Here is a 21974-nt window from a genome sequence, read left to right as displayed (position 1 = left end):
AGACAAATGCCTGCATGGGTGAGGGTACCGAGTGCTTAGTCCTTCTGGAGTGCCAATGCCCTCCGGCCCCAAGGCCCCCTCCTCCTGAGGGCCGGACCACTGAGTGACCCAGGCTTGACAACAGACATACCGCACCCGCTGTGGGCCACCAGCTTTTATTGACAAGGGGAGGGTGATCCCGGAGCCTCCCAGGGGGTTGTGAGCACGGTCTGCCCAGGGGTGCGGGAGTGTGTGGGGATCCGAGCAGGGGTCTCGGCCGTGTGGTGGCACGGGCAGGGGAGGGCCTGGGTTCAGAAGAAGCCCAGCCGCTTTTTCTCCTGCTGCTGCTTCCACTTGGCCATGCTGTAGAATTCCTCCTTGGACTTCCCAAAGATATCTTGGAAGTCAGAGTCTGAGAGATAGAACTGGGGGCAGGGTGGGGAAGGGGGCGGTGCAAGGGAAGGTGTCATCAGATCCCAGAATCCTGTCCCATTCAGAAGTGTCATTCAGGGCTTGGACTCCCCCACTTCTGGTCTGCTCACCACCCCATCTAGAACGTGCCTCTCCCAGGGCAGCTTGCCCGCTGCCTGCCACCAGTCGCCCCTGCCTTGGGCTCCAGCTCAGTCTTAGGTACAACAGTGCTGGGCAGTGAGTGGCAGGGGTCCCGGCACCCACCTCCTTGCGTGTGGGGTCCACGCCCTCTGGCAGGTCCTCAGCAGCCTGGTGCCGCAGCAGTTCCCGGGGAAGGCCCCCACCGCTCGCGGGGCTGGTGCTGCTGATGTTGGTGCTGGTGCTGGCACGACTGCCACCCGCCTTGGGGCCCGGTGCCAGCTCACTCTCTGAGCTGTCCTGGGAGCTCTTGGGGGCCTGCTGGGTCAAGGGACCTGCCCTGCCATCGCCTGGCCATCTGGATAACTGGAGGTTGTTGACTTCCTGTCCAGAGAAGGGGACTCAGACTGGGGAGGATGGGGAACAGGCAGCCCACTGGGAGGCCACACTGAACTCCTGCCCCCACTATAACCCCTCCCACCTAGCAGGGCCAGCCCCAAGCCTGGACAGCGCTGTCAGAGCCTGGGCCACTGCAGGGAAGCCTGGGGGCCCCAGCACTCACTGCTGTTATCTCAGAGACGGCAGCTGTGGCTCCCAGGCTGTTCTCCACCTCCTCATGGGACGGCTGGTTCTGGAAGCAGATTCAGGGAAAGGATCAGGGCCAGGGCAGGGTGAGGGGGCACCACTGGGACTCGGGAGGGGCCTGAGCACAAGACCAGGCCTCCCTCACATACACTGGGGACCCCCAACCCGGGCAGTGCGCCTCCTTCGGTCTGCCCAGGGCGGGCCCCTCTCCCTCGGATTAGGGTGGGGCAGGGGGCTTCAGGCCTCACTCACGGTCCACTTGTAGGGGTCCCAAGTGAAGAACCACCCAGTGAAGGTGGGAGGCTCGTGGCCCTGCTTGACCAGCACGAGGGGTGTGGCCGGGCTCCTTCCTGCTGGATGGGTCTCCAGGTACTCTCGGCCCCAGGCCACCGCCGCCTTCTTCCACTCACTGGCAGCTTCCCCAAGCCACAGGAAGATCTGGGCCACAGAGGGGGCCTGGCCTGGGGCAGGTGGAGGGGCCACCCAGAGCTGGCCCCCTCCAACCCACTCCCTGCCCATCAAATGTCTCAGAGCCCCACACGCTGGCCAACCAGACACACACCCAGCAAGCCACCATGCCCACACACCCATGAACACACAAGGTCACAGGCACACATTTACTGAACACCTACTGTGTGACAGGCACTGTTCTAGGCATTGGGATTCAACAACACAGACAAAAATCCCTGCCCTTCCAAGAGGGAGCAAGTTGTGCGTATGTCCGGGGGTAAATGTCCTAACCAAAAGAAACAGCAGGTGCAAAGGGCCCGAGGCAGCAGTGTGCTGGCACATGCAGGGACACAAGGAGGCTGCCATGGCTGGGGCAGAACCAGCAAGGGGGCACGCAGGAGGCCCCAGGTCACAGCTGGGGCTGGCCAGGTCACACAGGGCTGGGAAAGGGATCTGGGTTTTTCTGAGTGAGATGGGAGCCCAGAGCCTCATCACTAACCACCACAGTGCCACAGGCATGGTCCCACGCGTACACAGTGAGGCAGAGACGCACACATCATCGCAGCTGCACAGATACACGATCACCCATCGCCACACACCGCCATCCACTGTTGTCAAACACGGCTGCACATAAAAACAACCACATTGGATCCCACAGTTGCACACACCCTGCCAGTGACACCACGGCATACAGCCACACACACACACAGCCTCGCTCTCACCCAGGCTCCCCCGTTAGAACTGGTCTGGCCAGTTCCGGCGTTACATGACCTCTCGGCCACTGACCTGGTCAGTCTTGCAAACAGCTGTGCACACGGAGGGAAACGCAGTCACACAGTGTCAGCACACACGTGTATATGATCAGGTGTTCCATGCACAGCCACTCACGTGACACCGATACACGTTCAGCCGCAGGCACTCAGTCCCTGGAGTCATACACACTGTCGTAAGGCACATGGAGTGACACAACTACATGGGCACGGTCACCCCTGAGTCCTAGCACACAGTCATGTCTCCAACAGTCTCACTGCCATCACAGGGTGACACACGCATGCATGGTCTCACATCCACAGCCACACAATCGCACAGTGTCACATGCACAGTGACACAGTCTCACACAGTCACACAAACTCGTAGCCGGTACAGAGTCACAGTTAGATACACCCGGTTACACAAACAGAGACACACCCTGTCCACACCCCAGCCAGACAGGAGTGGCCACCGTACCTCCTGCCAGGTGTCCAGTAACATGACATCATACTTGTCCAGGTCCTCTTGGCTAAAGAACACCACTTCCGTGAGGACCAGGCAGCCCATCTGGCTGGAGCACTCAAACAGTCGTGGCTGGCAGCCGCAGCCCTCCTCAGGGAGCCTGGCCGGCGTGGACAGCAGGCCGTGAGGGGGGCTCCGAGCGCCACCCCCCCCAATTCACTCCAGGAGCACTCTGCTCCTCTCTGCGCCACGGGGGCCCCCTCGGTCCCTCAAGAAAGCAGTTTAGCCCCAGCCAGCTGTGACACGAGCTGCCCCACACATGGCCCAGGAGAGGCCCTTAAGGGGAGGGGAGGACTGGCTGGGGCGGGGGGCGGGGGGGGGAGCTGGAGTCTCCCCCTCCCTGGAGGGAGGAGCGAAGCCAGGCAGGGAGAGGGCGGCAGTCGTACTGAGCCCAGGGGACTGGGGGGTTGTGCAGCTCAGAAGCCAGGCCCCACAGACCAGGAGCAACCTGGGACTGGGCTCCCTCCGCCCTTTGTGGCCTCACTCTGCCCTACCCTCCTACACACCCTGTCCACTCACGCGCGCACACACACACACACACACACACACTGCATATACCTGTTCTCAATACTCCACCTACGCCGTGTAACATGTCACATGACACTGTATGCACGCACACCGGGCACCGTGACCCCTGGGGACTGTGGGGCTCGGGAATGATGCTTTGTCCAAGTGGCCAGGACAGGAACAATGCAGGGAGCGTGCTCTGCCAGCAGAGGGCGCCACTGCCCCTGCTCTCTCAGTTGTCTTCCTGCCACCCTGACCCTGGGCTGGGAGTGCAGGATGGGCTGCGCTCATGGAGCCCCTGGGGCAGCGCTCCTGGGCCTCAGTCCTAGTCTGGCCTGTCCAGCTCTCTGTGTGAACTTAAGTAGTAATCCACCCTCTCCGGGCCTCAATTCCTCTGCGTAAGAACACTCTCCTCCCAACCTGTTACCTCTTGCTGCTGGGGTAGGGGGCCCGGCCTCCCAGGGCCACCCAGAAGTGGTTAGGCTCCTGACCCTCCAGCACCGTCTCCACGTTCTTCCTAGAGATGGCAGGGACCACCGCCCGCGCCATCTCACGCTGGTCACCGTTACAGCCCTGCAGGCAGAGAGCCGGGTCAGGCCCTGCACGGGGAGGGGTCTCCACCTCCAGTCCCACATCCCACTCCTGGGGCCTGGGCTCCAGTCACGGGGGTGCTAGGCTGACGCTGGGGCACGCATGAGCCAGGGCTTGCCCTTCCTCACCCCCCAGGCCTCCGTCTCCACAGCTGGTCAGGGTCACAGCGTCCGGGGCCCTCCCTGGGTCTAGAGCACAGGCTGGGGATCCTCAGGCTAGGGGGTCATTCACAGCTTATGCTGAAGATTAGAGAAAACTCCAGAAAATTGGACTAGGCCTCCTCCTTCCCCCAGGAGACTTTGGAAGGGACATGCCCTGTGCTCCAGGCAGTAAGGAGGGGAGGCAACCTGGGCCTGGCCTGGCTCTGACCTGTGGACCCTCCCATGCCCACCTGTCACTTTGGTGGTTTTCTTTAATTTTTAATATTTTTAATTTTCTTTTTTTTTTTTTTTGAGACAGGGTCTCACTCTGTCGCCCAGGCCAGAGTGAGATAGTGCAATCCTAGCTCACTGCAGCCTCTTCATCCTCCAGCCTCAGCCTCCCAAGTAGCTGGGTCTACACGCACACGCCACCATGCCCAGCCCACATGTCACTTTGTAACTTTCCCCAAGTTCCAGAGGCGACACTGTGGCTTCCCCTGCCTCCTGTCCCCCACTGGCCTATCTGGGGCTGGACTTGAAGTCTGCATCCCCCGTGGAGGGGACCATCCCCAGCCTGGCACCACTACCCTGGGGCATGAGTCAGTGGTCAGTGCTGTGGGTACCTTCCCAAACCAGAGGTAGCAGGTGCTGGCTGTGACCAGCAAGAAGATGTCACTGGAGTTGAGGGATGAGGCACGGGCTGCCACCTCCATGGTCCTGGTGTTGTGGCTGTCAGTTCCCTGCACGTGGAAGAGCCTCGCAGCGGATGCTGGCTGCCCCTCTCCCTTGTGCCTGGTGCTCCCCTAAAAGAGGCGCGGGCCTCAGGCTGAGGCAAGGGCTCCTGGGGGCCACCTCCCTGTCCCAGAGGGGGACAAACTACCTCAGGGCTCAGGGACCCTCGCCGAGGCCACCGCTGTCTTCTGGACCCTCTGAGTGTGGAGTGTGGGCCAGGACAGGGAGCAGGCCCTTTCTAACTGGACCCCCACACCATCTCTGAGGGGCAGGGCACAATTGTCCAGGCCTTGAAGGGGGAAAGTGGGGACTGGCTTTGCCCATGCGTGACCCCAAGCAAGGCCCTGGCTCCCTTTTGACTCAACTTCCTCCCCGGCTCCCTTTTGACTCAACTTCCTCCCCTGGCTCTGGGACCAAGGGAAGAAACTCAGGTGGGGGTCACCCTTGGCACTCCTGGCCTTGCACAAGCACCAGGGAACCAGGAGACGGTAAGCTGCCCCCAGGCCTGAAGAGAAGGTGCTTAGCAAGCGTGGGCAAGGGCCGTGGGCAAGGGCCGTGGGCACATGCAGGCCCGGTGAGGCTGCCACCATGGCAGTAAGGCGGACCCTACCTGGAAGACCACCAGCTGTCCTTGGAAGATGGAGAGGAAGTGGGGGGGCTCACTGCCCATGGTCACGTGCTCCTGCACCAGGGCTCCGTGGTACATGGTGTCCAGCTCCTCAGCATTGCAGTTCAGGGCCGTGATCTCATCTGCCGGGGCCTGGTGGCCCTGCGGGTGGGGGCAGTGAGGGCCTGGTGCAGCTCTCACATCCCACTCTCAGACCCCAGCTCTTGGGCTTTGAGGTGCGTATCCCCACCCTTAGGCCGGCACACCTGCCATAGGTACAGGATGTACTGGACACGGCCCAGCTTCTGGTACATGTAGAGGACAAGGTAGCAGTTGCCTGCATACAACTGTCCATGATGCTTGGGGTCCACAGGTTGCCTGCGTAAGTCCTGGATGCACCACACCTGGGGAACAGGGGACCAGTGGGTACAGGTGGCTCCTCTACCTGAAACAGCCTACCCATCCTGCACCCAGCCAGAAAGCTCCCCTCGGCCTCCGAGGCATTCCTCAGCTGTTTGGGCGAGGGGCTCACCCTCAGCTCTGTGCCCACCCCGTGCTTCATGCTGGGCTTGTGCAAGAGTCTGTAGATGACCCTTTTCCCCATGGCCCCCTGAAAACCACCACACTGGCGCCAGCCTGCCCTCAGCCAGGACTCTGGGTTGTGTGTGGTAACTGGGTGAGCAGTGATGAGGTTGCCAGAGGCCACTGAGATGATCCAACCCCTGCCACATGCCCACCCCCAACCAGACCCCACCAGCCACAGTCCTGGTACGTGACAGGTCCCCTCACAGCCACTCGCTGCTCAGTCCAGGGCAGCAGAAATGAGGCAGAAAGTGAGGCCTTCGAACTCTTGGAAAAATTTCCTGTCTTCAAGTGTCATTTAAAAAACACAAAGCCTGTTCAAAGACTAAAGGGAAAACACTTCCTCACATTTGATGATGTGATTTCTTGTTTTTGTGGGTAACCGAGCATGGAGCCAGGCAGACTGCGGTCATACCCCAGGTCAGCCCCCTGTTGGCCATGAGACCATGCTAAGCTTCGGCATTTCCCACCTGTAAATCCAGGAACGTGACGCCTACCTCACTTCACCTCCATGGGGTGGGAAACAATGCATGGGCATCCTTTACCCACACTGAGCCTGACAGCGCTCTCTGGGGAAGTTCCCCTCCAGACCAAAGCATCCAGAGTCCTACCTTTGGCAGAAGAGGCTGACTCCAACCACATGCCACCCAAGAGGCTACCTGGTAGCCCAGCCTCCTGGCTCAGCCCTGTCTGCCTTCCTGTCCATTTGCTTGCTGGGAGGGACCCCTCTCTGTCTTTGTGCTTGGAGCCTGGGTCCCAGAGCCCTCCTTCCCTCCCTCCCTCCCTCCCCCTCCTTTCTGCTTCCCTGTCTCCTCTCTGCCTATGTGGCCCTCTCTGTCTCTCTCTGTGTACCCCATCTCCCCCTGGCCCCCCTTTCCCCTCTCTCTGTACCCCATTTCTCCCTGCTCTTCCTCCACCCCACCTCCTCCTCCTCTCTCTCTGTCCCCTCCCCACTTTCTGTCTCTCCTTGTCCCCCCTCCCTATCTTCCTCTCCTTCTGCCTCCCCCGTTTTCCCCCTTGGCCCCTTCTCCTCCTCTCTGTCTCTTCCACTCATCACCTCTGTCCATCCATATTAGCACAAAAGTAGGAGGAAATCTTGTGTTTTCTCTGACCTCCACCTGCCTTGAGACTAGGACCCTTTACAGAGATAGGCCCAGTAGTCCTGCTCTCATAATTTCACAGCCTTGGGGCCAGATGGAACCACAGTTTCTGCACCCATTATACAGATTTAAAAGCTGAGGCCTAAAGGAATTAAGGGCTCTGCCTAGGGGTCAGCCAACAAGATGCAACCCCACCGTATACAGAGCCTGGACTTGGCCCCGAACCCCTGCATCTCTCAGAACCTTGGTCGGAGACCAGATGAGAGGTTGACAGTGTGTGACTGTATTTTGGGGGTTGGGTGTGTGGGGCTGTGATTGATGTGTGACTAATGTTGTGATGGTGTGTCCTTGTGTGTTGATGGTTGTGTGTGACTGTAGTATACAGTATATGCAATTTCATATTTGCAGTTGTATACTTGGCTGTGATTTCGTGGCTGTGATTATGTGCTTATAAGGCTGTGATTATAAGGTATGATTATGTGTGTCTGCATTGTCATATGTTTAACAGGACAAGGCACAATTAAGTGTCCAAGTGCTACTGTGCTGTGTGTCTGAGGTCTGTGAGTGGCCATGGCTGTGTATAATTAGGCTTGATGTGACTGTGCATGACCCGCCTGTTGGGAGGGGGTGTGTACATGCACATGTGCCCCTCGGTGTCCCTGGTTGTGTGTGGGTGTGCACCTGCACGTACCTGGGTCACTAGATAGCAGTCATACCGCTCACCTGTAGACGAAGCGCACCCCCGTGTGCCCATCTTCCCCCAGCTAAGCCAGTGCCCCTCACCTCCACCTTCCCAGAGCCGTCGTCCACCATCCTGAGCTGGGCCGCTAGCTCAGGCTGGCTGTGCAGCAAGCCCATGTCCAGCTTTGCCGGAATCAATTTATCTGAAGGTGGGGCAGAGGGTGTCAGTGGCGTCCTTTGCCCCTGTCCCCGCCCTCGCCCACTCCTTAACCATCCCGCCCAGTTCTGTCCCGCCCGTCCCCTTCCCTACAGGCCCCGCCCCTGCCCACCGCCCGGCCCGGCCACGCCCCCTGCCCGCCCCACCCCTCCCAGCCGGCCACGCCCTCTTACCCGCCCCGCCCCGCCCGCCCCGCTCCGCCCGCTCACTCATCCCGCCCAGGTTCTTGCTCCTGCCCCGCTTCGTAGACCACGTCCGGAAGAGCTGCTGGAAGGCGGCCGACTCGGCGCCGTCGTTCACCACTTCCACGTTGGTGTAGGTCGGGTAGCCCTTGGCTCGAATGAAGCCCTGGGGCGGGGGCTCCGTCAGGCCTGCGACCCAGAGCCCACTGCTCCGCTCCACCCCCTGGGGACCTCTGCTCAGGCTGCGGGGACAGCCGAGTTCTGAGAAGCGTTAATTAACAGAGCTCATGACCCACTTAACGAACTGACTCTGTCACTACTGACTTCTCTGAGGTCCCTGAGTGCAGGCGGGTCCCCTTAGTCCGGACTTCAGGAAAGGCCGGCTATGACAACCCTCACAGACCCCAGGCAGAGCCCTGTCTTTTCCCCCACCCCCAGAAGGGAAGGGGTGCCCAGTAGGCTCCCCCGACCTGAATACAGGGCCACGTCCCCCTTTTACACACGGTTTCCTAGATGCCACCTGGTCTTCACTCTCAGTCAAGGCTCCTGGGGCAGCGCTACCTCCCCTATGAGACCCCAGGATAGGGATGTTTCTCAGCTCAAACTCCAGCATAGGGCTGTTTCCTCTCTGAGACCCCAGGGCAGGGTACCCCCTACCAAATTTTAGGGCAGGCCACCTCCCCAATCGGATCAAGGCAGGGCTGCCTGCTGTTCAGACCCCAGGGTAGTGCTATATCCCTCTCAGACAGGGGCCCAGGGCCTTACCGCAGCCCGGGTGAAGGCAGCCTTTTTGTCCTGGGGGCTGGACATGCGTCCCTGCCACACATAGATCTTGAAGCCACCCTGGTCCAGGATGCAGCAGTCCTGGGAGCAAGGGTGGGGCTGGTCAGTAGGTGGTCCAGTCTGGACTGGGGTTGTGAGGTGGAGATAGATGGGGGTAGCTGGGACCAGGCCTTCCTCACCTCCTCCTGCAGTAGGTCCTGGGTCAGTGGGCGAGTCGCCAACTCCTGGACCACCAGGTCTTCATCCTTCTCATAGACACTGGGGGACAGGCACTCAGGTGTGGCCAACCCGGCCCCTCCCTGGTCTGGCTCCACTCCAGCCCCTTTATACCAACCCTCCCACCGCAAGAGGGAGGCATGGGGGCTGGATCCATAGCCGTGGTCTTGACTTTACTGCAGACTTGCTATGGAGCCTAGGCAAGGCCACAGTCCCCCTGTCTGTACAATGGGTTTCTCAGCAAGGCAGCCACACACCATGCAAGAATACAAGCTGGGTCCAAGGTCCACATGGCCTGTCCCGCAAACCCACCAGCCTTTTCTGAAGGGCTTTCTAGAGACACTGTTATTGCAGTAATAATGGACATACAATCCCGGCCTGTCCCACCTACCCTGCCCGCCCCACTTCTGCTCACTGGTAGAGGCGGACGTTGGCCTTCTGCAGCTGGTTAATACTCTTGTTGGGCATGGCGGCACGCACGCTACCTGCTCTGCGGCCCAGCACAGCCTCCATGATCTGCATGAGATCAGTGGCTTCGGCCTCATCATCCACCACACCAATCTGTGCACGACCACCACGTTCCCTTTCCTGAAGGCTGCAGGTCAGGGTCAGCCCCTGCAGGAGAGGACTTGGCAGTCAGGGCTTTACCAGCATTCCCCTCGCTCCTCAGGCAGCTCAGCGAGAGCCCTCCTGTCACTGCTCAGCTCCCAGAGGCTGGGGCATGGGGAGGGGAAAGCCGGTGTCCCCTCATGCTGGCATCCAGGGGACACTACCAGTGCAGGGTCTGAACTCAGCCTGTATGTAGTAGGTGCTTCTTGGGTAGTGGCAGGGAGCCAAGCCCACCTCTTGGGGTGGTGGGAAGATAGCGACCTGGAGGACCAGCCCCCGCAAGCCCTGCACCCCCCCAGTTTCTGGGGCAGACACTGACCCGAGACTTCTCAGAAATGCTGGTCTTGGGCCCATTCCACTGGATCATCGTCCTGCCTAGATCCAACAGGAAGATGTCGCCCTTATTAAAGCTTTTCCAGGAGAGCTCCACCTGCCAGGGCCAGGAGGGGCAGGGAGGGAGACAAGGTGTCAATCACACCACCAGCACCCAGCTGGAGGGGAACATAGGGGATGCGTCACTTGTATGCATGAAGCTATGTGCAACTGAACGTATGTGTGACTGACACTACCTGTCATGGTGTACAGGCATGCATCTGTGGAACCATATGTGACTTTGGGGGTCACTCTGTGGGTGTGGTTATGTGCATCTCTAGGCATGTGTGGCTGTAGGTAATGCTGCATTCCACAGGTCTACATGACTATGACACTTTTCACTCGGTGCATGCCTGTAGTTGTACATGTATACACGTGGGGCATATGTATCTGTTTATCTGTGTTGTGTGTGTCTACATGTACACACGTACATATGCAGGAGCACATCAGATGTGAACAAGTGTGTGCACTCATGATGACTGCATATGTGTGCCTGTGTGAGGGACAGTGTACACCTATGGACAAGGATAGTTATCCAAACTGAGCCACTGTTGAGAGCAAAAGGGGGTATTCTAAATAATTATGCCAGGATAATAGGCAAAGCCTGGGGCTGTACTGTGTCCCTGCATGTTCAGAGATGTGTGGTCACTAGGTCTGTGGGTGATAGCGCAGAGCCTGTGTGGGATTGTCTGTGTGTCATAAGGCTGCCACATACTGTGCAGACTGTAACATGCATAACTCAAGGGTGGCCATTCTCATTGTAGACATTGTCCACCTGAATGTTCATTACACTAAATTCCAGCCAGATGGCAGCAAAACGTCTTGTTCGTACACGGTCTGTATTTTCCTTTAACTTCCTGACAGTAGAAGAAAGGGCACTACATGGACTAGAGTAGCCCTAGGCTCCTCTATGCATATGCACCCATATGCACACACTGTGTGCGTGCACAATGACATTGCGTGTGAGTGTGAGGCTGTGCACCCTGTCCCCACATCATGCCACCTCCCATGGTGCTGTTGACAAGGATCATCCCCATGCGCCATCTTGTCTGCTTCCTCTGCCCAAGTTCTTAGTATGCCCGTGAGACAGATGAGGAAACAGAGGGTCTGGGAGCAGTGGCAGAGGTGGGGCTAGAAGCTAGAAGTCTATCCAGTGCCCTCTCTTCTCATTCAACAAGGCCATCTGGGAATGAATGCTGACAGCTCCCTGACCCCCTGCCAGTTTTCACACTTCCTTCCACCTCAGTACACCCACTCCGAGCTGAGTCCAGAGGTCAAGAGGCTCCCCTGGCAGCCCTCACCTCAGTGGCAGACACGTGCTTCCTCCCTTTGATGTGCAGCAGTCGCTGGATGTTAAACATGTTGGTTTCCACATGCTTGAGGTCTGAGGCTAGCCCTCCCTTTCTGTAGCTGAGGAGAGAATGGGGTGCTACGTAAGAACACAGACTGCACCAATGAGTGCAGACGTGAGCACCTGCACGTATGTATGTGGAGGATGTATGTCTGTTGAATACATTCACTTGAATCTCTGTGAACATATGTATGTACAAGTACATGGGTACACACATGAGGCATGAGTGTGCATTTGTTTATCCTTGTGTAGTGATGTGGACATATGCATATACATGTACATGTGTATAAAGTCGTGGGCATAGTGTACATCTGTTTATCCATATGTCTAGATGTGAATCCATGGAAGCGGGCAACAGCATATATATGTGTGGATGGGCATGAATATTCACGTATGCCCATCTATAGGTAGATACACACGAGGGTGGTGTGTGTTTCTGCATATGCACATAAACTTGTGTGCATGTGTTCATGTATATACTATATGCATGTATTAGGTACAACTGTATGAAATGGAAATGGTTGAATATTGGCAATTTCCTATACTCCTAAATATACTGCAATTATTAATTTTAGAAAACACTTGAAGCAACTTACAGCAAAAGACATATTTCTACCAGCACATAAAAGCAAACTCGAAACAACATTGGTGTCCACTCCCAGCTTTCAAGAGAAATGAAAACACTTGTCCACATAAAAACATGTACACAAATATTCATAGAAGCATTATTTGTAACAGCCGAAAAGTGGAAACAACCCAAAGTCCATTAAATGATGACTGGATAAATAAAATGCAGTATATCGATACAATGGAATGTTATTTGGCAATAAAAAATGCAGTAATAAGACGTGCTGCCTCATGGATGAACGCTGAAAACAGTATGGTAAGCGGAAAGAGCCAGCCAGGAGAGACCACTTATGGCATTCCATTTCCACTGCAAGCTCAGAACAGACAAATGGAGACAGGAAGTACTGCCTGGTTGCCCGAGGCAGGGGAGGGAGTGTTGGAGGGAAATGCCAAGTGACTGCTAAAAGGTGTGGGGCTTCTTTTTAGGGTGATAAAAATGTTCTAAAATTGTGGTGATGGTTGCACACATCTGTTAAAAGTCACTGAAATGTATCTGTACTTAAATGGGCGGATTGTGGGCTGAGTTGTATCTCAATAAAGGCGTTGCCCACCCCCTTCCCCCATTCAGCGGATGAGGAAGATGGTCACCCCAAGGCTGCGCCAGCCTAGGCGCCCACCTGCCTCCCCCGTTCCCTTTCCCTTCCTCCACCCTCCCCGGCCAGCACTCACAGGATTCCCGGGCGAAAGTAGCTGAGGAAACAGTCGGACTCGTGGCCCTGCGCCTCGCGGTGCTGCACGGTCTGGCTTCCTAGCGCCTCCTGCAGGCGCTGCACGAAGGCGCCCGCAGCGCCCTGCGCTTCCGCGCCCGCCTCCTTCCCGACCCAGTAGTGCAGGTCACTGGACGCCCCCTGCGTTGGCTTCGGGCTCTGGGGGACCTAGGGCCCAGGTGTCTGTGTGTGGGGGTGGGGGTGAGGACAGAGGACCCAGGGGTGGGGTGAGGGACCCGGGCTAAGGTGTAGGTGAAGAGTGAGGTCCAGGTAGAGGATGTACCAAGGGCCACGAGGAGGAGACTTTGGGAAGGTGCTTCCAAGGACAGGAGAGCGCGAGGGGGAAGGGAAGGGCTAAGAATCCTTACTGGCGGTGTCCCCTGCTGGGATGCGATTCTGGGGCTCTCAACTCGCCTCATCCCAGGGCAGAGTTTATGCCTGTGCTGTCAGTCTCCCCAGCCCCGGGCCATGTCGCCCGCTCAGACAGACTCCCTAGGCGACTCACATGAAGGACGATATAGCAGTGTTCCTCGAAAAAGTTCCCATAAGCCTTCTCTGGCACTGGCACCATCTTCAGGTTCTGGGAAAGGAGAGTATCTAGTGGTAACTCAGGAGAGCCCCCTACCTGTGACACCCAGAGCTCTGAGCTGGGTGTGGGAGGAACCTGGTGTCAAAGACCCCACACTCTTCCGTATCACCAACTCTGCTGTCGGGTCATGCCTCTCACCTCAACGATCCATATGTGCAGTTCCCTATGGCCCTCGATGGCTGGGAGGCCCTTGCCGACGTCCATCCTAGGCCAGGCAGGAGTGAGGGAGGACACAGGGAACAAGAGCCAGAGTTCTCAGGCTGGAGGCCAAGCCTGACCACCTTCACTCTGCGTTCCAAGCAAGAATTCTCCCCACCTACAGCTTTCCAAAGCCCCTTCATCACAGGACTTTCATGAGGAGGCTCTGTAAACACACACATGTCAGCAAGCTGGGACAAGTACTACAGACTAGCACATAGAGGCTCTGCAAACAGGGGCCTCGTTTGTCCGTGGGTACACTCTTAAAACCGGGCTGAGCTCTCTGGATAGGGCCAGGCTTTGAACATAGCAACAGCCTCTGCAAACAGGGAGTTAGAAACAGGCTGTGCAGAAAGACAGGATCTGCGGTCAGGGACAGGCTAGGTAGACAGAAAGGTTCTGCAAACAGGCATAGGCTTTCCAAACAGGGACAGCTTCCTCAGACTGAAGAAGGGATTGCAACAGTTACATATTCTTTTGGCAGCAGTGAGTTCTATAGACAGGGACCCCTCTAAGTGTACAACGACAGTCTATGCAAACAGACATAGACTCTACCCAGGGAAATTCAGATCGGATGGGCAAACATAAGCAAAGATTGTGAACGTGGACAAAGGCTCTACAAACAGTCACAGGTTCTGCTTTGGAGGAGCTTTGCAGACTGGGAAAGCCTCTGCAGAAGTTGATGGGGACAAACCCTCAAGACAAGAACTCTTTGTATAAAGGACAGACTCTGCAGACACGGACAGGTACGTAGATAGGCAAGGCTCAGCAAACAGGCGCAGCATGTTCAGCTGGAGAAATGCTTCCCAGACAGCGGCAGGCCCTTGACACAGTCAGAAGCTCCCTGGACACAGGCTCTGCATGCCTGATAGCCTCTGGGACAGACTCAATTCCTGCATACAGGGAGGTGGGAGCAGACTGAGGAAACAATCATGAGCTCTGCAAAGAGATTCAGGTGCTGAAAAAAGGCACAGGCCCTGCAGACAGAGGCTCCATAGACAGAGACTTTGCAGATAGGGAGAAGTTTTACGAGCCTACACAGGTTCTGCAGATAGGCTCTGTTAACAGCGACAGCTTCTCCAGAGAGGGACAGGATCTGCTGAAACAAGCTGGCAGAGAAATCAGCACAGATGCTCCAGACATGGGCAAGATCTTGAAGCAAGGCTGGGTTCTGTGGGAAGCCCCAGGTTCTGCAAACAGGGACAGACTTTATAGAATGTAAGTTCTAGAAACAGCTCTGTGTACATGGAACTAGGATAGAGGGTGCAGACAGGCATAGGCTTTGCGGAAAGACAGAGGTACTCCCCTGACAGTGATAAACTCTTCATAGAAACAAACCCTGCAAACAGACACGGTTTCTACCCAGGGAAATTCAGATAGTCTGTGCAAACAAACTAAGGCCCTGAAAAATGTCATAGATGCTACACAAAGGGCTCAGATTCTGCAGACAGAACCTGGCTCTAAAATAGGAGAAGTCTCTACCATCAGAGACATAGCCTGGAGACAGAGACACTTATTGCAAAGGAAACAGGGTCTGCTGACAGGGACAAGTACTGTAAACAGACAAAGCTTCAAAGCTTTCTACACAGGGACAGTGTCTTTAGGCAGAAAGAGGCATCCCAGATAAAGACACCAGACAAGCTCTGTAGACAGGGATAGGTTCTGCACGCAGAGCAGCTTCTGCAATAAAAGCAAATCTTATGCACAGGGAAGAAGGGGCAGACGGTTTAAAGAGACCTAGACTTGAAAATAGACACAGGCTCGGGGCAGAAACAGGCCCTGCAGACAAGACAAAGGTTCTGCAAAGCCCAGACAGACTCTGCACGCAGGACTGTCTCTGAAGACAGCAGCAAGCAGCAGGCTCAGCTGACATGAGCGGGCTGGGCAAATCGGGCGTATGCACTCTCGACAAATTCTTGAAACAGGGCTGAACTCTTTACACATGCAAGGATCTGCAAGCAGCCACAGGCTCTGCAAACAGCGATTTAGCTTGCACGAGTTTGTGCTGTGGGGTTCTGAGTGTGCAGAGGAGGGAGAGAAATGTGGGACAAAGGCATCTGGGGAAGAAGGGGGCTCTCAAGTCTGTCAATTTCCTTACATCTCAGTGGTTCACTCTCAACTACCTGATGCTTCCCTGCATCACTCCTTCAGAAACCTGTGTGTGATTTGCTCATCTTTCATCCCTGGAGGTTCTTTCTACATCTAACCTAAATCCTGCCAGCTGCAACTTTCTTTTCTCACTGCTACTTTGCTCAACAGACCCAGAAGTCACTTCTTTGGCCCTAGTGTGGTGTGAACTCCCACCCCCTCCACTGCTGCTGTGTCTTATCAACAGGAGGAACACCCTTGGCTCTGCTGCCCCTGTGTGACCTGGGGGAACAGGTGAGAGGAGAGAGACAGAATCAGAGGCAATGCCATGGGTGCCGTAGGGTGCCTCGCATTTGCCCAGGGCCCCTGGGTCTGGCCCTGGTGAGCTCGCAGTACACTATGGGTGACACCCAACAAGGTGGCCATGGAAGTGGGGAGAGCGGGGGAGGGGGCTGTCCAGAGCTGAATCACAGTTGTCCTAGTCAGGAGGCTGTGGGGCAGGCCAGGCAGAGGGGCGGTCCCTCTGGGGGCTTAGAGCTGTGTTCACGACAGCACACAGCCCTTTCTGACACCCTTTGGAAACCAAGTATGGTGTTGGCTTTGGTCACTCTCATTAGAGCAGAAGATTCCTGAAGGCAGGGGTTTATCCTCTTGTTTACTGCCAGATCCCAGCGGCCTGGCAGCCAGCAGGTACTCAGTAAGTTGTTGTTGAATGAATGAAGTGTGTCACCCATGAACTGGACTGAGTGCAAATAAATGGAGAAGGGAGTCCCTCGTGCATTCTAACTGCACTGAGAACTGTTGAGGCAATGATGGCCTGTTGGTGTGACAGTGCTGTGAGTGACAGGAAGATACAGTAGCCATGAAATGGTGACCTCAAGCAACAGAAAGTGTAAGGACATTGAGTGGTGAGCACAGCGACATGCAACGGTGACCCTGCAGCAGGACACAGAGGGCCAGTGCCCAGGGGCCCGGGCTGGCAGTGAGCAGAGGTGTAGACAGGATCTTCAAGATGTAGCTCATGGTACAGTGTAACACAGTGACAGAGAGACAGGAAGACCCTTGGCAGGCCTCAGAACAGTGGCAGCCAGGGCCCCAGGTGGGACAGGAAGAAGTCAGGGCTAGGCTGGTTCACTGCAGGGGTCGGGGAGGGCAGCGTCCCCTCAGGGGGCTGGGAGCCTGCCCAGTAGCCAGCTCCAGCCTCGGGAGCCAAACTCTCAGGCTGCCAGGGCCTGAGACCCCACCCCATGTCCCCAGTGTTCACCGTCTTCCCCCTGGGCTCTGGGGGAGGTGGGAAAGGGATGCTCAAAGAGTGGAGGGGTGTCCCCCCTCTTCCCTAACACCCCCTGCTTTTCCCCTTGTGGTCCCTTTCTCCCCCAGGGTGCCCCCTGACTCCAGAGTACCTCCTCTAACCCCGCACCCCCTGCCCTCTTTTCCCTGGGGGGACTCTCTTCCACCAAGTGGGGACCCTCCCCCTGGAAGTCCCCTCTCCCTGGAAGCCCTTCTCTTCCCTGGGGTGTGCTCCCTCCACTCAGGGCCCCTTTTTTCTTCCAGATGCCCAATTCCTCCTCTGACTTCCGCTCCCCTCCCTGTGGCTGTCCCCACCAGGTGCCCCCTCTCCCCTTATTTCCCCTCTCCCCAGTGCTCCCTTCTTTTCTCCCCCTTTTTCTCCCCAAGGCACCCCCTTCTTTCCTGGGTGCCCCTCTTCCCCCCAACCCTTCCCTCCCCTGATCTCCCCTTCTCTGCCCTGAATTCCCCTCTCTCCCCCAGGGTGCTCTCTTTCTCCTCCAGACACCCCTTCTCTCTCCGTGCCCTCTCCTTTCCCTAGGCGCACCCTCCCTCCTCTGGTGCCCCTTTCTCTCCGCCAGGTGTGCCCTTCCTTCCTCCTTGGGTACCTGCGGGCCCTGAGGTTACTTTGCCCAACTTCCAGGAAGGGGGGAGGGGCGCTGCCTGCTGGAGGGGGGAAGGGGCGCGGTGGGGGTGGGGAGCAGGCACACTGACTCTATGGGCGACAGAGATCACCACCCAAGTGCAAAATCTGCCACTTTTACCCCTGGGCTGCCCGGCCATGGTCGCCCTGCCCCCATCAGTGTTCTCACCTGTCCGGCTGCTCCGCTGCCTCCCCAGTTCCTCTGCTGCTGCTCTGCGACCCTGAGGCCTGGACCCTGTGTCTACTCTACACCCTTGACTCAAACAACCCCCTCCCTCCCCTCCCTGCCGGCTCTGGGAGCCCCCTCCCTGCCCGGGCCTACCTGCTGCAAACCGCTCCCACGCCTTCGCCCTTCCTGTGGGCAGTGCTGGGCCTGGCTGGGGCCAGGCTCTTCCCACCACCCCCCCTCCACTGTAATTCAATCCCAGCTCCTGCCCAGCAGGACACACCCCTCTGCTTAGCACTCAGCAGGCTGGGCGTTCAAACTTAGTCAATCAATTAGTCAGTCTACAAATATTGACTGAGGTGGCTGGGAGCCAGCGGCCCTGCCAAGGCCCTGGCTGACTCATCTCCTGGGTACCAGCGGCAGGGGATGGAGGCCTGGATGGGCTAAGAGGGGGGTGTGATTTCCTTCTCTAGGAGCCTCGCTGGGCCCCTGCCTCCTCACCTGCTTGGTGGGGCCCCCCCACCCCCACCCCGGGCCCAGACGGCCAGGCCACTCCAGCAAACTTGAGGAGGAAGTAGGAGCCAGGCCGGGGGTGGTGGGGTCAGGCTCTGTGGGACCCAGGCAGCTTCAGGAGGTGGTGGAAGGTGGCCAGGGCGCCCTCTAGGCATCTCTGCTGTCCCTGCCCCCAAATTTGGCTCACTGCCTGGCACAGCCCTCCTCAGGGAGTCCTGATACCCATCGTGGGAGAGGCCAGCCCAGCTCTGGCAGGGAAGACACCGATCCCACATCTCAGCTGCCACCCCCACCGCCACTTTCTCTCCGACTGTGGGGTGGAGGAGCTGCTGGAAGTAGAGCCTTCCAGAAACTCCAGGGCACAACTCCCCTTACCTTAGGCCACAGGCCTCAGTCCCAGCCAGTGTGGGCGGCTCCCCCAAGGACACACTGCTAAAGCCTGCCCGCTGGCCAGGCCCCTTTCCCTGCGCCCAGTCTTCACCCCAAAGATGTCCTTTCACAGGGTAGGGGGACTGCAGGGACTCTGGGGCAGTCTGTGCCCAGTAGACCTGCAGCCAGTGTGTGGCTGTGTTTAACAGCCATGGTTTAGGTCCCTTTGTGCCCATCTGATTCCCATGTGTGACAGTGTGTCTGTCTCTGTCTGTGACGGTGGGAGTGTGTTTGGCTTCACCTGTGCATACTTGTTTTCCCGTCTCCTTTTGTCCCCGTGTCCAGCAAAATTCTGCGGACTCACTTCTCCCCACTTCCTCGGCTCCCATGCCCCGCGCGGCCCAGCCCACTCTATTCCGCTCTGCTCCCACCTTCCCTGGAGATGGCTCTTTCCTAGGTCATCGGCGCCCCCTCTTGTCAAAGCTGGTAGTCAGTTCTGTCCCCATCTCCCCCGCCCCATCTGTCTCCTTTGGGGCCTCTAAATGTTGGCGGGCAGAGCTCAGGCCTTAGCTGACCCAGCCCCCCACCGTGCCAGCTGCCTGGTCACCCCTCTCCTGGCACGTCTAACCTCACACGTCCCCCTCAGGCCTCTCAGACAGCCCTTCTTGGGCCCCAGGAGCACCTTCAGCATGAATGGCCAGTGGTTGCTCCAGCCTCAAATCTGGGAATGGTCCTGGGTTTCTCTCTTTCCCAGGGGGGTGGCTGCTTCATCCCGGATTCTGAGCCTGGCCAGCCCCCTCCCGACTCCCGCCCTGCCCTGGCGCCAGCCTCCCACCAGCTGGCAGTTCGAGCCTCCCCCAGGGGCTCTTGGCCTGCTGGTCCTGCGTCTGTCCCGTCTATCCTCCCACAGTGGCCAGAGGGATCTCTTTGTTTTTCCCCCAATTTTTTTATTGTGGTAAAAGACACTTAAAATTTACCATCTGAGCCATTTTTAAGTGTACAGTTCTGGGGTGTTGCGGACACTCATGTTGTTGTGCAACCGTCACCACCGTCCATCTCCAGAACTTTGTCATCTTAAAAACCTGAAACTGCGCCCATTAAACCCATTACCCTCCCAGCCCTGCAACCACCATTCCGCTTTCCGTTTCCACGATTTTACCAAATAGAGGGCGGCCCCTCACCCCGGAATTTAACCATAAACCAGCTGACGCCACTCCCCAGCTCCAGACCTTCCAGTGGCTTCCCACCAAAGCTACACGAAGACCCCAAACAGCCTGACCCTGCCGCCTCTCCCACCACTCGCCCAGGCTTGCGCTCGCTGGCTCCACGGTTTGTCCCCGAAGACACCAGCTCATGGCTTATTCGTCTCCAGACCTGTGCACTATGATCTCCTCTGCTTGGAGCCTCTCCTGGAGGTCTTCCCCCAGCTCCACTGAGGCCCCAACCCAAATGGCACCTCCCCAGAGGGCCCTGCCTTGCCTCCTTAGCTAGAGCAGCCTTCCTCCCCAGCCATCACCACTTTCCTCACCTTCTTGGTGCTCTGGGAGCCTGGTCTCTTTACTGACAGGGAGCCGGGGAGCCCGTTCAGCGTCTGTGTCCCCCGCTGGGATGTGAGCCCCCTGTGGGTGGGGCCTTGCTCTCCACCCTGTCTGCGGCTAGAATGGTGCCTGGGGCACTGCGGTTGCTTTGTGAGTATTTTTTGACATGTTCCTGTGGCTGGAGCCTGACCCAGTTAGGGGGTGTGTGCGTGTGTGTGTGTGTGCGCGCGCTTGTGTGTGTGTCTGGACCCTTTGCGGGGCTCTGTCCTGAAGCCAGGCCCTAGAGTGGAGTTAGAGCAGGGACATTGCGCCTTCTGCAGAGTTCCAACCCTGGCTCCAGCACTCGCTGGCTGAGGGCCTCTCAAAACGTTTTTCAGGCTTTCTGAGCTGCCATCTCCTCCTCTTGAGAGGCCGGAGGGGAGGGTGATACCTCTCCACCTTCACTGTGGGCAGGACACCCCACCTGGCACAATCCAGTCTCAGCAGCTTAGTGAGGGGCACAAGAACCTCTCTCTGGGTCCCTATAACCGAGATGGGACAGAACTGCCCTTCCCCAGAATCCCCGCCCTGTAACCTGGCATTCCCGGCCCGGGAGAGGTGGCAGGCAGGCCCGAGGGCCTGGCCTGGGGCCAAGATAAGCAGCACCACCTTGTGTCTGCCTGGACAATGTCTGGCTCATGGCTATCACATCCATGGCACAGAGAGGAAACTGAGGCCCAGGGCAAGTTCACATGCAGGCGTGCTATAAGAATGAGGGGCAGGACACTTAGCCTCATCCCCTCCCCAGAGCAAGAAGGGGGTCCTCCCTCTGCTCAGCCGCCTCACTCCCACCCCTCTTCAAGGGTTCCTGCTGGAAGTCAGTGACCCCAACACCCAAATGACCTCTTCCCACCCCAGCCCCCTGTGATCCACGGCGGGCCGCCCCTACCTGGCCGGTTCCCAGGGCTTCAGGCGCTGCTTTTTTCCTGCCAGGCTTATCTCCCAAGGCCCAGCCCGCTCTGCTCCATGTCAATATTGACCCAGGCTGAGGAGTGGCCCCAGGTGGACTCCGCCCCTCCAACTCCCCTGGGCTTGGGCTCCCATGAGTCCCTCCCAGGCAGGTGCAGGACTTTGCCTCTTTAGAGGAGTCTGGGGCCCTGCGGGGTGGGGGATGGCCCTCCCGAGTGCAGACCCGGATAGGCAGCGGGAATTGCTGACTCAGGTCCTGGGGCCCACTGCCTGGAGACGCCTTGGCCCCTCTCCCTGGAGGGGAGCAGCAATGGGCCCGCATGGGCCCCCACATCCAGTGGTCCCTCTCTGGGCTTCAGGCCACAGGAAGAACAGTGACACAGCCACTAGGGTGCCTGTGGGAGCTGCAGGGAGAGAGGACGGACCAAAGACCAACCCTAGGGCCCTGCAAAGAGGCGGTGTCACTGCCTTGCCCACTGTGGCAGGGGGTGTGTGGGCCCGCCCTGTAGCACACCCACCCATCGGGGCACAGCTTGGGTCAGGAGAGTCTCCCACCCCTGTTGGGTGTGCTGGTGCCAGCCTGGGTTCGGTTCCCAGCGGACAGTGGGCCCCTGGGCTTCAATGTGCAGTGGGGGATCCGCTCCGTCCCCCACCTCCCTGGGAGAGCAGGCACTGTCAGCTGCAGGGCTCTTGTCAGGTCCCCCTCCTCACCCTGCAACCTCACCCCTGCCTTGGAAAAGGCTCCTAGTGCCCAGGTGGGGTTTTCTCCATACTTTTCTGGATTCCTTGAATTTTT

At 57.8% G+C, this 21974-nt stretch overlaps 1 protein-coding gene across 4 annotated transcripts; it reads right to left on the bottom strand.

Moving 5' to 3' along the window:
• Positions 1–141: 141 nt before the first annotated feature.
• Positions 142–21189, bottom strand: VILL (villin like). 4 transcript variants are annotated; one of them, XM_069475534.1, is made up of 20 exons: positions 21159–21189; positions 13567–13633; positions 13345–13419; positions 12802–13007; positions 11456–11564; positions 10102–10212; positions 9589–9788; positions 9137–9215; positions 8940–9038; positions 8166–8340; positions 7878–7978; positions 5679–5816; positions 5416–5574; positions 4697–4876; positions 3770–3915; positions 2791–2935; positions 1366–1551; positions 1091–1159; positions 655–912; positions 151–404 (listed from the first exon to the last, which is right to left on the bottom strand). In XM_069475534.1, the coding sequence occupies exons 2-20, from the start codon at positions 13630–13632 to the stop codon at positions 291–293; spliced, it is 2616 nt and encodes an 871-aa protein (XP_069331635.1). In that variant the 5' UTR covers position 13633; positions 21159–21189; the 3' UTR covers positions 151–290. The 4 variants fall into 4 exon arrangements, with proteins under 4 accessions (XP_069331636.1, XP_069331635.1, XP_069331634.1 ...); XM_069475533.1 differs by lacking the exon at positions 21159–21189 and adding an exon at positions 17967–17988; XM_069475532.1 differs by lacking the exon at positions 21159–21189 and adding an exon at positions 17967–17980 and having other exon boundaries at positions 13567–13792.
• Between the last annotated feature and the right edge of the window lie 785 nt (positions 21190–21974).

The sequence above is a fragment of the Eulemur rufifrons genome, chromosome 7 (assembly GCF_041146395.1).
Source record: "Eulemur rufifrons isolate Redbay chromosome 7, OSU_ERuf_1, whole genome shotgun sequence".
NCBI lineage: Eukaryota > Metazoa > Chordata > Mammalia > Primates > Lemuridae > Eulemur > Eulemur rufifrons.
Note: the sequence above shows the minus strand (reverse complement) of the source record. Positions and strands in the feature narration are given on the sequence as shown.